Below are 12898 nucleotides of genomic sequence, written 5' to 3'. Positions count from 1 at the left end.
TTTCCCTAGCAGAGGACATACTCTCCAGCCTTTTACTCTCAAGCCCACTCCCTTTTGCTGTGTATTTCCTCTCTTTAAGTAAGTGTTCATCGCTTAGTCATGTCTGACTCTTCCTCTCTTTATGTGGCAGAAAAGCTCACCCAGAGCTGACCTTTTTTTTTTTTTTTCTTGCAATGCTGCCCAATTTAAGCCTGGAGATGGAAAGAGACAGAAACAGAAAATATGGATGCAATGCTTACTAACTGCTGCAGGCGTGAGAAATAATCAAAATCGTAAAACTTTGTTCCTGATCTCCCTCAAGGAGATGGCAATATTTGAGTAAATTAAAAATGGAATTAGAAAGTATTTGAACTACAGTTCAGTGCACTAGTAGAAAAGGCCATGAGGCAGGAAATGAATGGCTGGAGAATGACTGGAACAAGTTGTAACTGGTGTTGAGAAATGTGTGTTTGCCCCCCTTTCGGGAGGTGGGTCTGGTTTACCAAGTTGACCCATTTCAAAGAGAGGTGTTTGAGTAAAAGGCAGAGGGAAAATCTTTATATTTACATCCTGACAAGAATCAAAATGATGTTCCTTCTACTGAGACTGACCCTGTTACAGACATTCTGTCTCTCTTTGTGTGTGTGCTAAATCCCTTCAGTTGTGTCCGACTCTTTGCTACCCAATGGACTGTAGCCTGCCAAGCTCCTCTGTCCATGGAATTCTCCAGGCAAGAATACTGGAGTGGGTTGCTGTGCCCTCATCCAGGGGATCTTCCTGGCCCAGGGATCGAACCTGGATCTCTCATGTTTACTGCATTGGTAGGCGGGTTCTATACCAAGAGTGCCACCTGGGAAGCCCCTGTATCTCTCTGAAAGTGAAAAGTAAGTGAAAGTGAAAGTCACTCAGTCATGTCTGACTCTTTGCGACCGCATGAACTGTACAGTCCATGGAATTCTCCAGGCCAGAATACTGGAGTGGGTAGCCTTTCCCTTCTCCAGGGGATCTTCCCAACCCAGGAATCAAACCAAGGTCTCCTTCATTGCAGGTGGATTCTTTACAAGCTGAGCCACCAGGGAAGCCCAAGAATACTGGAGTGGGTAGCCTATCCCTTCTCCAGCAGGTCTTCCAGACCCAGGAATCAAACTGAGGTCTCCTGCATTGCAGGCAGATTCTTAGTTCTTCCCTGAGCTATCAGGGAAGCCATGGGATGATACCAAAGGGAAGATATGCTGGGAATTTGACAAAATGTAATGGAAAGACCCATTTCTGAGTCCTCACAAACCCCAGTGGAAGGGAGAAAGTCAACAACACAGTATTTTTGGAAGCATGGCATTGGTGTTTTGGGGAGAGGAGGGAGCCACCAGGTAAATCTTGAAGCATACAGCAGGCAGTGAATTTGGACGAGTCAATGGTGGTGCTGGGTGGACGGTGAGGTCATATTGCTGACTGTCCCATGATATTCACGCACACAGTACTGGAGACTGTTAGAAAGAAAGACTTGAGATCATGGTGTCCCTTCCCACTGCTTCCTGCATCACCGATCAACCAGCACCCTTCCTTGTGAGTGAAGAATTTACGATACAATATTTATTTGTACTTCCTATTTTTCTCCCATAAACATGTATGCTTTTAAAAAATCATGATTACAAAATTTATGGGGCTTCCCTGATGGCTCAGACAACAGAGAATCTGCCTGCAATGCAGGAGACACAGGTTACAACCCTGGGTCGGGAAGATTCTCCTTGAGAAGGACCCACTCCAGTATTCCTGGAGAATTCCGTGGACAGAGGAGCCCGGTGGGCTACAGTCCATGGATCAGACATGACTGAGCAACTAACACTTTCACTTTCACAAAAGTTATACATGCATATATGGTAGTGGTACAATGGAAACTTAACTGAAGTGGGACCCCTTCATGCTACAAACTGCATAAAAATACAGCGTTATAGGCACGTACGTACACACACATATGCAAGCCCACAATGCACAACCAATGCCAAAAGGAAGAGAAATCCTTTGGTGCCAGAAACAGAGGGGAATGGGAATCCTCATGGTATATTTCAGCTGCGGTGCCGACAGGGAGACAGGCAAGAGGGATGGGCCCTGGGGCTTTAACATCCACAGGGGGGCCCTGAACTGTGCCAGGAGATGATACCATGGCTTCAATCTGAGACTGTCAAGGAGCCTGTGAGAAAGAGACTAGAAAAAACAGGGCATCATAGCAAAGGAAGTACAAGGAGCTTAACATCTGTTTGAAGCTGAGAGATTAAAACTCAAATTAGTATGGAGGTTTAAATGTATGTTAAATGGTGGAGTAATATGGTCAGATTTATTTCACACAAAGATGTAGAGAGCAAACAAATGGACGCCAAGTGGGGAAAGGGGAGGGTGGATGAATTAGGAGATCGGGATTGACAATTGACATGTATATACTATTGATACTAATGGGATCGACATGTATATACTATTGATACTATGTACTGTTAGTGTTCAGTTGCTAAGTCGTGTCCAACTCTTTGTGACCCCATGAACTGTAACACTCCAGGCTTCCCTGTCCTTCACTATCTCCCGGAGTTTGCTCAAACTCATGTCCATTGAGTCAGTGATGCCATCCAACCAACTCATCTTCTATCATCCCCTTCTCCTCCTGCCCTCAATGTTTCCCAGCATCAAGAAAATAGATAACTGACGAGAGAGCCTACTGTCTAGCTTAGGGAACTCTCCTCAATGCTCTGTGATGACCTAAATGGGAAGAAAATCTAAGGAAGAGGGGATATATGTATATGTGCGGCTGATTCCTGTTGCTGTGCAGCAGAAACAAACACAGCTTTGTAAAGCAACTATACTCCAATAAAAGTTAAAAACTGGTACATTGAAAGCCCCTGGAACCATGGCAGGAGCAAACCCAGAGCTCCTCCGTACGGCCTTGTCTGTAACCCAGGTTGCTTGGGAGCCCCATGGGGTTTAGGGAGAGAACAGCTCTGCTGAAGATGCGCTCATAATCAAAAGTTGCAAATGCCGCAAGGAAGTAATCCACCATGAGTCAGCACGCATGGCAAACAGAACAGAACCCTGAGAACTCAGATGGCGGAGGGAGGGGGATATGGGGCTGAGAATAATCTGAAAGACTATAGGTTTGAAATTCCAAAATGTATAAAAGTTTTCAAAGTCATAACTGAAGAGTAGGGCATTAGGACAAAAGGAACAGGCAAAATTTTAAAAGCACCAAATGAATGTCACAATTAAAATAGATTAAAAATGAAAACATAAAGTCAAATATTACCAATGAAGGAATAAATGAACTGGAAAATAGATCTGTGGGAATCCGATAAATGCAAGACAGAACAATGAAGGAATGAAAAACATGAAAACAAAGTTAACAACCTAGAGGATAGAATGAGAATGTCTAGAATGTTTTTAAACAGAATTTAAAAGTAGCTGATTAGGATTTTTTTAAGGAGCCATGTGGCATGTAGGATCTTAGTTTCCTGCCCTCGGATTGAACCCATGTCCTCTGCATTGGGAGCATGGAGTCCCAAACACAGGACCACCAGGGAAGTCCCCATCTAGAGTATTTTAAACAAAATTTTCTGAAGATAAGATTATCATGTTAAGGATTTGCAAAGGACTTGCAAATTAAGGATTTGCAAATTAAAACAATGTGATACACACCTTATTGGAATGGTCAAAATCCAAAAGAAAATCAGTGCTGGTGAGGATGTATTATATGAACAGGAGCCTCATTCATTGCTGGTGGGAGTGGGAAATGGTACAGTTATTTTGAAAGACTGGCAGATTCCAAGAAGGCTAGATATAGTCTTATGATATAGTCACTGATAATGCCCTTAGGTATTTACCCAAATGAGTTGAAAACTTATATCCTCATAGAAACTTAAACATGAATGTTTATGTTTCTTTCATAAATGTCCAAGCTTGGAAACAACCAAGATATCCCTCAGTGCATGCATGTGTGCCCAGTCGCTTCAGTCGTGCCCGACTCTTTGCAACCCCATGCACTGTAGCCCACCAGGCTCCTCTGTTCATGAGACTTTCCAGGCAAGAATACTAGAGTGGGTTGCCATTCCCTTCTCCAGGGGACCTTCCTCACCCACGGATTGAACCAGCATCTCCTGGGTCTCCCGCATTGCAGGTGGATTCTTTAACCACTGAGCCACCTGGGAAGCCCCATATCCTTCAGTAGTTGAATGGATCAGATCAGATCAGATCAGATCAGTCGCTCAGTCGTGTCTGACTCTTTGCAACCCCATCAATCGTAGCACGCCAGGCCTCCCTGTCCATCACCAACTCCCGGAGTTCACTGAGACTCATGCCCATCGAGTCAGTGATGCCAGTGGATAAACAAACTATATGTCCATGCAGTAGAATATGGCTTAGAGATAAAAAGAAGAGGTCCATAAACCCAGAGAAAGATATGGAGGAACTTTCAATGCATCTTGTTAAGAGAAAGAAGTTTGTCTGAAAAGGCTGCACAGTATATGGTTCCAACTATATGATGTTCTGGAAAAGGCGAAACTGTAGAGACAGAAGATCAATGGTTCCCAGGGGGTGGGATGAGGGGTGATGGGGGATGAACAGTTGGATCACAGAGGATGTTTAAGGCAGTGAAACTATTCTGCATGATACTGTCTTGATGGCTACATGATGTTAAGTGTTGGCAAAACCCAGAGAATTGTACAACACAGAGATTGAACCCTAATATAAACCATGTGAAGTGAAGTGAAGTGAAAGTTACTCGGGAGTGTCCGACCCTTTGTGACCCCATGGAATAGTCCATGGAGTTCTCCAGGCCAGAATACTGGAGTGGGTAGCCGTTCCCATCTCCTGGGGATTGTCCCAACCCAGGGATTGAACCCAGGTCTCCCACATTGCAAGTGGATTCTTTACCAGCTGAGCCAACCAGGGGAGCCCAGGAATACTGAAGTGGGTAGCCTTTCCCTTCTCCAGGGGATCTTCCCAACCCAAGAATCGAACCGGGTCTCTTGAATTGCAGGCGGATTCTTTACCAGCTGCTGAGCTACCAGGGTAGTCAATATAAACTATGGACTTTAGTCCATGATAATGTATTTGGCTCATAAGTTATAAAAATATATCACATCAATGCCAGATGTTAATAGGGGAAACCAAGAGGAATGGGAAGAGGGACTGTATGGGGATTCCACTTTCTGCTCAGTTTTTCTCTAAGTTTAAAACTATTCTAAAAAATAAAGTCTGTTAATTTTTTAAAAGATGGGGAAAGTTAATAGGCAAAGCAATGAAGGGTGAAATGCTTCCAAAATTAAAGTTATGAGTCATCAGATTGAAGAATCACAGAGTCTGGAGCAGAACAAATAAAACATATCCACACCTAGATTCCACACACAGAATGAAATTCTCAAAAGCAATTAGAGAGAAAATATAGATTGCATAGAAAGTAATGATAAATACATGATGAGCTGACCTCTCAACAATTACCATCTAGGTCAGAAGGACACTTAATAACATCTCCAAAAGGTCTAAGAAAAATAAGCGGCACCTTCGGTTTCTGTGTTCAGGCAAGTGTTTCAACAGTGAGAACAAACAAAAAGCAATATATACACATTTCATAAAACTTAAAGAGAGCAGTGTGAAGGCAATAATTATGATTAATCTCTTCAAAGAAAGTCAGACATTTTGAGCATTTCTTTATTTTTCTCTGCAAGTGTTTTTTTTTTATTGAAGCATAGTTGATTTACAATGTTATATTAAAGTGTACAATGTAATGATTCAATATTTTTATAGATTATACTCCACTTAAAGCTATTACAAAATAATGGCTACATTCCCCTGTGCTGTACAATATATCCTTCTTGTGGACCTATTTTATACATAGTCATTTGTATTTCTTAATCCTATATGTCTATCTTTTATATCTTAGAGATCACATGCATATACAATATTAGTTCTACTCTTCACTTACCATTCTAGGCATCGTTTTTGATTTTCACTGTGTTTGAAGGATAACTTTTAAAGGCCTGAATCATAGTCTAAGCACAATGGTTAGTGAATTGCTAGACAGTTAGTATAATTACTAGACATTTAGACCAGAGAATTTCCTCCTAAATGGCAACTGGATAAAATACACATAAAAGAGAGACAAAATAATGCTTTTTTTTTTTTCTCCATTGAAAACCCCACCTGCTTTTTCAGTTGCCTGCCAAAGTGGGGAAGTATGTAGTTTGCAAGGGGCCCTTTAGAAGCGATTGGGTTGTTTCTTTGCAAGGAACACTCTGTGCCCTAAGTACCTTGCTTGAGGTGACTTTTGGGAATAATCTTTGATGCTCTAAACAAAGAAACGACTGGTGTATACTTCCTGTACAAACGTGTACCAGGCTCTGTGCTGGGTGCTTCCTGGACAACAACCCTTGCAGGCTACTATTTAGGAGAACTTGCCAGGAGCCAGGCACTACATTTACGAATTTTGCATATGTGAGCTCCTTTGATCTTCCCTAGAACTGCAGGGAGTATGCACTATTATTCCACCCATTTCACGGACAGGATCACTGTGGCTCTGAGGTAACACAGCCAGTCAGTGATGGAGTCATGACAAGAATGCAAGTCTTCCCATGGCCGCCTACTGCCAGCTTATCCCATGTCCTGTTCTAGGCTTGGGTGGGTGTTGGGGGTGGGGATACAGAAAAGCAGGGTGCTGTGTGCTTAGCCACTCAGTCATGTCTGGCTCTTTGCAACCCCATGGACTGTAGCCCACCAGTCTCCTCCGTACATGGGATTCTCCAGGCAAGAATACTGGAGTGGGTTTTGCCATGCCCTCCTCCAGAGGATCTTCCCAATCCAGGGATTGAACCCAGGTTTCCTGCACTGCAGGTGGATTCTTTACTGTCTGAGCCACCAGGGAAGCCCAAAGCAGGGTGGGAAGAACATTATAATAATGACCAAAAAAAAGAGAGAGAGATTCAGGGACTACGCCAAATTCTCTCTAGACAGGATCTCAGTTCATTCTCCTACAACGATGTTACATAGGTATTGCCATCGTTATCTTCAGCTGACCAGGGAGTGAATGCGGAGCTCAGTCCCTCCCCTTGAGGTTGTGCAGCTGTAAGTCACACGTGTCTGCCGCAAGCGCAGGGGTGTCCGCCCCGTGGCACGGGCCCTGCTCCTCACTGCCTGTGGCTCTTGTCTTCCGTCCAGGGGAGATGGAGGAGCTGGAGACGCTGTGGCTCACGGGGATCTGCCACAACGAGAAGAACGAGGTGATGAGCAGCCAGCTGGACATCGACAACATGGCAGGCGTGTTCTACATGCTGGCGGCCGCCATGGCGCTCAGCCTCATCACCTTCATCTGGGAGCATCTCTTCTACTGGAAGCTGCGCTTCTGCTTCACGGGCGTCTGCTCCGACCGGCCGGGCCTGCTCTTCTCCATCAGCAGGGTCAGTATCCCCGATGGCTTCTTCTCTCTGCAGCAGGCAGGTCCAGAAAAGCACGGGGGTGCCCAGAGTGCTTTGGGACCCCTGGGCAGGGGGTGGGGGGTCTGCACACCCTCCCCTCACTCACCATCCCTTCTCGGATGTGTGGAAAGGACACTGGGTTCTGTGTTCATGAGCCAGATGACCGTGCAAGCCAGAAATGGAAGGTGAATGAATAAGGCAGGCCGGGCCTGAGAAAAATAGCACAAATGGAATGAAAAATAGCAGCTGAGCCTGGGTGTCAAGGAGAGAGAGCAATGGAGACTGTGGTAAAATATGACAGAGTGTGGCAAACCCAAAGGAGATGATGATTCTCTGCTCTTGCTGAGGATGGTCTTAGCGGAAGGCAAGGCCAATTTTCAGTTTTTATAGGAGAAAATGGCCATCTGATTATACAGGAAAACTTTCCATTTTTATTTAAAATTTTTTGGTTGTACTGTGAGCCAGGCAGGATCTTATTTCCCCAACCAGGGATCAAACCCGTGCCCCCTGCAACAGAAGTGGGGATTCTTTACCACTGGACGAACAGGGATGTCCCTCAATTTTTAAATGCTAGTAACTAATTCCATTGAAAACTAGAAAAAAAACACCAAAACACATGGGCTAAGCATAGCCAGTCAGCAGCCTCCCTGACGAGCACCCGGATATGCTCTAGGATGTTATTAAAATTCCTGTGCAGCATGCTACAACATTTGCATGCCTTCAATGAGATCACATGTGACCAAACAGAATCATGATGCAATGCCATGTGTGTACACAGATAACACACCACAAGAACACGTTTGATGCAACAGAGCCTGAAATGAAACAGAGGCTTGAAGAACTACGAGAAAACGCACACACTTCAAACAGAAAACAAAATACACGTTCAGCCCGACGTAAACAGCAGCGCAGAGTACGCATGCCGTAGTCAGTGCACTCACGTATAAGCCGCAGAAATCTCCTTGCGTGCTGCACAGCATGGCACGTGTATGTGGCCGTACACAGGTACATGGTGAGATGCATTCATCACAATGACGGTCGTGGAAAGTGCTTCTATCTGGGGGACACATTTATTTCCCAGGCACCATGGAAGGACTTTATACTCTTCCTCTCATTTAACCTACAAACCACTTCTATGAGGTCCGTACTGATATGGTCCTAGAGTTGGAGAAACTCACAGTTATAAGGTTAGGAGGAATTACCCAACACCGCTCAGCCTTGCCCGAGCCAGGATCTGACTCTAGGTGGTGTAGTAACAGCCTGGGCCCACAGTCTTACACAAGCAACAGACATCAAATACAAGCGAAATAAGAGATTTGATGCAAATCATACCACACACATATATATGCACACAACTGAACGGCGTTTATCTGTTCAACACAAGCTAGTCGCGTACTTGCATCAGATAAAAGCATATACATGTATCGTTTACTGATCTTCCAGCACAGTATAGGGGGCTTCCCTGGTAGCTCAGATGGTAAAGAACCTGCCTGCCATGTAGGAGACCCAGGTTCAATTCTTGGGTCAGGAAGATCCCCTGGAGAAGGAAATGGCAACCCACTCCAGTATTCTTGCCTGGAGAATGCCATGGACAGAGGAGCCTGGTGGGCTACCTTCCATGGGGTCGCAGAGTTAGACACAACTGACACAAACACTTTCACTTTACACACATACATATTGTTCACTGATCTGCCAACGCAGTATAATATTATCTATCTATCTGATAATCAATGTCATCTGTCTGTCCATCCATCTGTCCATCCATTCATTCATTTATCCATCTGTCTATTTATCTATTTCTCCCATTTACCTGCCTTGGAATTTGTTTTACTCTGAAAGAATTGAACAAATTAAGGTTTGAAACATGGTGAAAAATATGTAGTTAGAAGCATCTAGTTTTAGATGCTAATGTTTACTGGGAAAACAATCATTTAAAGAGGAATTTATGTGTTCTTGGGGTTTGGTGGTTTTAAGAGATCCAGAAGGTACACACAGGCTTAGTCAGGAGGATTTATTTTCTCCATTCAGTGGCAACTAAACTTGAGTTCTATGCAAATACATATTTCCTAATTAGCTTGATGGCATCTAAACACACAGATTGTTTAAAAATAACAATGTGCATGCATGTAGCTAGGTATTAAGCCAACTTTAAGCTAATTCTCTCTGCCAATTACTGAAGGCTTTCCATATCTAAATGATTCTGGGATTGCCATGAGCGAATGCACACAATTGCCTTTACTGGTAAATTCTGCTTGTTTTTGAAAGAGCTCTCCTTCTGTCCGAAATATCATTAAGGAAGCCAAGTGAGGACTGTTATTCTGAGAAATGAACTAAACCCCTCACTCCTCCCGTTCCAAGCCTCTTGAGGGACAGGCATGAAGGAGGAACTCAATGCAGCATTGCTGTGTTGTGTCCTTGACAAGCCAGGACCTGAACTTCCATCTCCCCCTCCCTAGTGGAGAGAGGACCCCATGTCCCACGGGACACAAACCTGAGATGCCTGCCCTTTTGCAATGGCCAAGGGCAGAGGCCAGAACTCAGAGAGTCATTTATTTTACATTAGAACCAAGCTTCTCCCATAGCTGTGACTTTTGTCCATTATGACTTACAAAAAAGGCATCCTCTCTTCTGTGGGATGCTTTTAACTTTTGTTTCCTCTCCAAAACACTGTCCTTTTCATTATATAAAAAAAAAAATATTCACTGTCATCAGCAAAGAGAACCGCTATGGTTGTCTCCTGAGATGTGAGGAATGGGACACATGGCAAAGCCAGAGACAAAGGAGGTGGAAAGCATGATATCCTTCCAGAGAGCTCAGAGGAGAGCTTGAGGCAGCTTTTGGCTGGCCTGCAGTGGGGACGACAGAATAGAAGTGATACACCGTCTTAGCCGGGGCTTCCCAGGTGGCTCAGTGGTAAAGAATCCATCTGCCAATGCAGGAGGTGCGGGAGACAGAGGTTCGATCCCTGGGTCGGGAAGATGCTCTGGAGGAGGAAATGGCAAGCCACTGTAGTATTCTTGCCTGGAGAATTCCATGGACAGAGGAGCCTCGTGTGGCTACAGTTCATGGGGTCGCAAAAGAATCAGACACAACTCAGCAAATAACAACAATAGTCTTGGGCTATTCCAGCTGCTCTAACAAATTACCACATGCTGGGTGCCTCATCAACAATAAAAATGTGACACTCACAGTTCTGGAAGCTGGACATCCTAGATCAGGGTGTCAGCATGGTGGGGTGAGGGCCCTCTTCTATGTTGCAGATGTCCCCTTGTGTTGAAGGGGCTCTGTGAGTCTCTTTTATAAGAAGTGCTCCTTCCAAAGGCCCCACCTTGGACCTCATGACCTAAGCACCTACCTACTATTAATACATCACCTTTGGGAGCTGGGATCTCAATACATGAATTGGAAGGCTGGGGGGACACAAATAAGCAGAGGATACCAGAAACTTTAGGCATCAGGCCCAGGTGCCAAGGAACCAAGGAGGACAGTCGTGCTCAGGCCCCACTGAGAATGCTCTGAGTGGTCAGGGTCCTCTGGGAGTTGGAGGATGGACAGAGCCAGTTGTCTGGAACAGCATGTTGAGTCTGCAGTGCTCCCTTCATCTGAACCCATCGTGGGGCCGAGAGGGCATATCACTTACACAAGCCATAAAAGGTAGCTGGAGTCTATGAATACTAGAGAGGAGGAAAGGAAGACCTCTGCAGGGAAGAAAGAAACCCCAGCCCAGGGATTTGCCTTCCAAGGTAGGGTTTGGGCAGCATATGGAATCAGAAAGCCATGATGACTTTCCAGAGCTAATGTGCAGTAGTAAAGGGTAGCACCCATTTCCTACAGCTCTGATCACGGGGCCACTGTGTGAGAGGACAGAGGGGAGGGGTGACAAGCAGGAGGGGCACAACGGGAATGGTAGAGCAGCTCACCCACTCGCATTCACAGAGCCCCGTCCACGTGAGGTGCTCTGCTTGCATTTTCAGATCTTGCCCTGACATCCACCTTAGAGTGTATGATTCCCATTTTACAGATGTGGGACTTGAGGCTCAAAAAGATGTAGTGACATAGCCAAGATTGCAGAGCTAGTAACAGATGACGCTGGGGCTCATCTCCAGTGGGCTTCTGGCCTCTGACTCTTCCCACCCTTCTGTAATACACACTCCCACCTCCCCATCAGCCCATCTGGAAGATGAGTCAACTCAGTTGGAGAACCCCCACCAACCCAACCTGGGGTACAGGCCCCCATCATGTTGACTCCTTCCCGAGGCTTTGCCAGGCAGATCTGCACCTGGGAACTGCCTTAGCTGTGTCATGTGAGCCCTAGGGGAAACCAGGGATGAGAAAAAGCAGTCAGCCACCACCCTCCCAGCTCTTGAAACATTGCTCAGCTCCCCAGCCGCTTCTGAGGGCCTCCTGCAAATACAGAGACAACGAGCTCATCTCGGCAGGCGGGAGCACACCACTCTGATGGGGGAGGTTGGAGGCGAGTTCTCAAAATCTCTAAAAGGGAGACAGAAGCTCATTAAAATAAAATTGCAAAGTTAGAAAAACATGTAAAAGCTAATGTTCTCACAGTGCTAACAACAGGAAGAAAAGGCTCTGATCTTGGCTGATTCAGACATGTAGGAGACACACTGATTTTCACCCAATATAGCAGAGTCCCTCTAGGTTAGCATATGAGACTATTACATCACCGAATTGGTCAGGGAAAGCTTAAGTTAGCATAAAAGATTCAAAAGCCCTGCTCTATGTGAAATATACGTTTGTACATTTTGACATCCAGCAGCCTCAGAAACAAAAAGGAGACGCTGCCTCCTGGCAGGAAAAGAGACCACTCAGGGCCTAGAAAAGGAGACAAGAGGCAAGGCTGCAGGAAGGTGAGAAGGGCCGTCACCTTGTCCTGGGCAGCCTTCATCCTGCAGCCTGGGGTGGAAAGGTTGGAGGAAGAGATGCTCAAACACATAACTGTAGGCTTTGCTGTTTACTCTTGACGCAGTGGACACTGTCTCTAGAAAACAAGAAAGATGCAGGAGGGCAAACAGTGGTGGCTGTCACAGTTACATGAGCATCCCTATGGGTTCTGAGCGTCCCTACCGTGGGGATCAATGGGCCGCTGTCATCAGAGTCCACACTTCTCACACATCCTTCCCACGAGTTTACCCCAGAGTCAGCAGCAGCTTCTGCATCCCTTTCACAACCCCCTTCTTGGGCCAGACCCCTGTCAGTCTCAGGAGAACCAGGTCAAACGCTAAAGCCTGGACCTGATTGTTCCGTTTTGGTTGTTGTTATTCAGTCTCTAAGTCATGTCTGACTCTTTGTGACCACATGGATTCTAGCCCCCCAGACTCTTCTGTCCATGGGATTTCTCAGTCAAGAATACTGGAGTGGGTTGCCATTTCCTACTCCAGGGGATCTTCCCAAACCAGGGATCAAACCTACATCTCCTGCATTGCAGGCAGATTCTTACTACTGCTCCACCTGGG

General features: G+C 45.5%; 1 protein-coding gene across 2 annotated transcripts in view; it reads left to right on the top strand.

Annotated features, from left to right (window-relative positions):
• The window catches only part of GRIN2A (glutamate ionotropic receptor NMDA type subunit 2A), a 449565-nt gene that overhangs the window by 424951 nt on the left and 11716 nt on the right, over window positions 1-12898 (top strand). For both annotated transcript variants that reach the window (XR_009492825.1, XM_059881544.1), the window contains exon 12: window positions 7168-7406. Coding sequence is in view for 1 of the 2 variants with exons in the window: in XM_059881544.1 (XP_059737527.1) it covers window positions 7168-7406 (239 nt within the window). In the remaining variant the exon portion in view is untranslated. The remainder of the gene's footprint in view (window positions 1-7167; window positions 7407-12898) is intronic.

The sequence above is a fragment of the Bos taurus genome, chromosome 25, assembly GCF_002263795.3.
Source record: "Bos taurus isolate L1 Dominette 01449 registration number 42190680 breed Hereford chromosome 25, ARS-UCD2.0, whole genome shotgun sequence".
Lineage (NCBI taxonomy): Eukaryota > Metazoa > Chordata > Mammalia > Artiodactyla > Bovidae > Bos > Bos taurus.
Note: the sequence above shows the minus strand (reverse complement) of the source record. Positions and strands in the feature narration are given on the sequence as shown.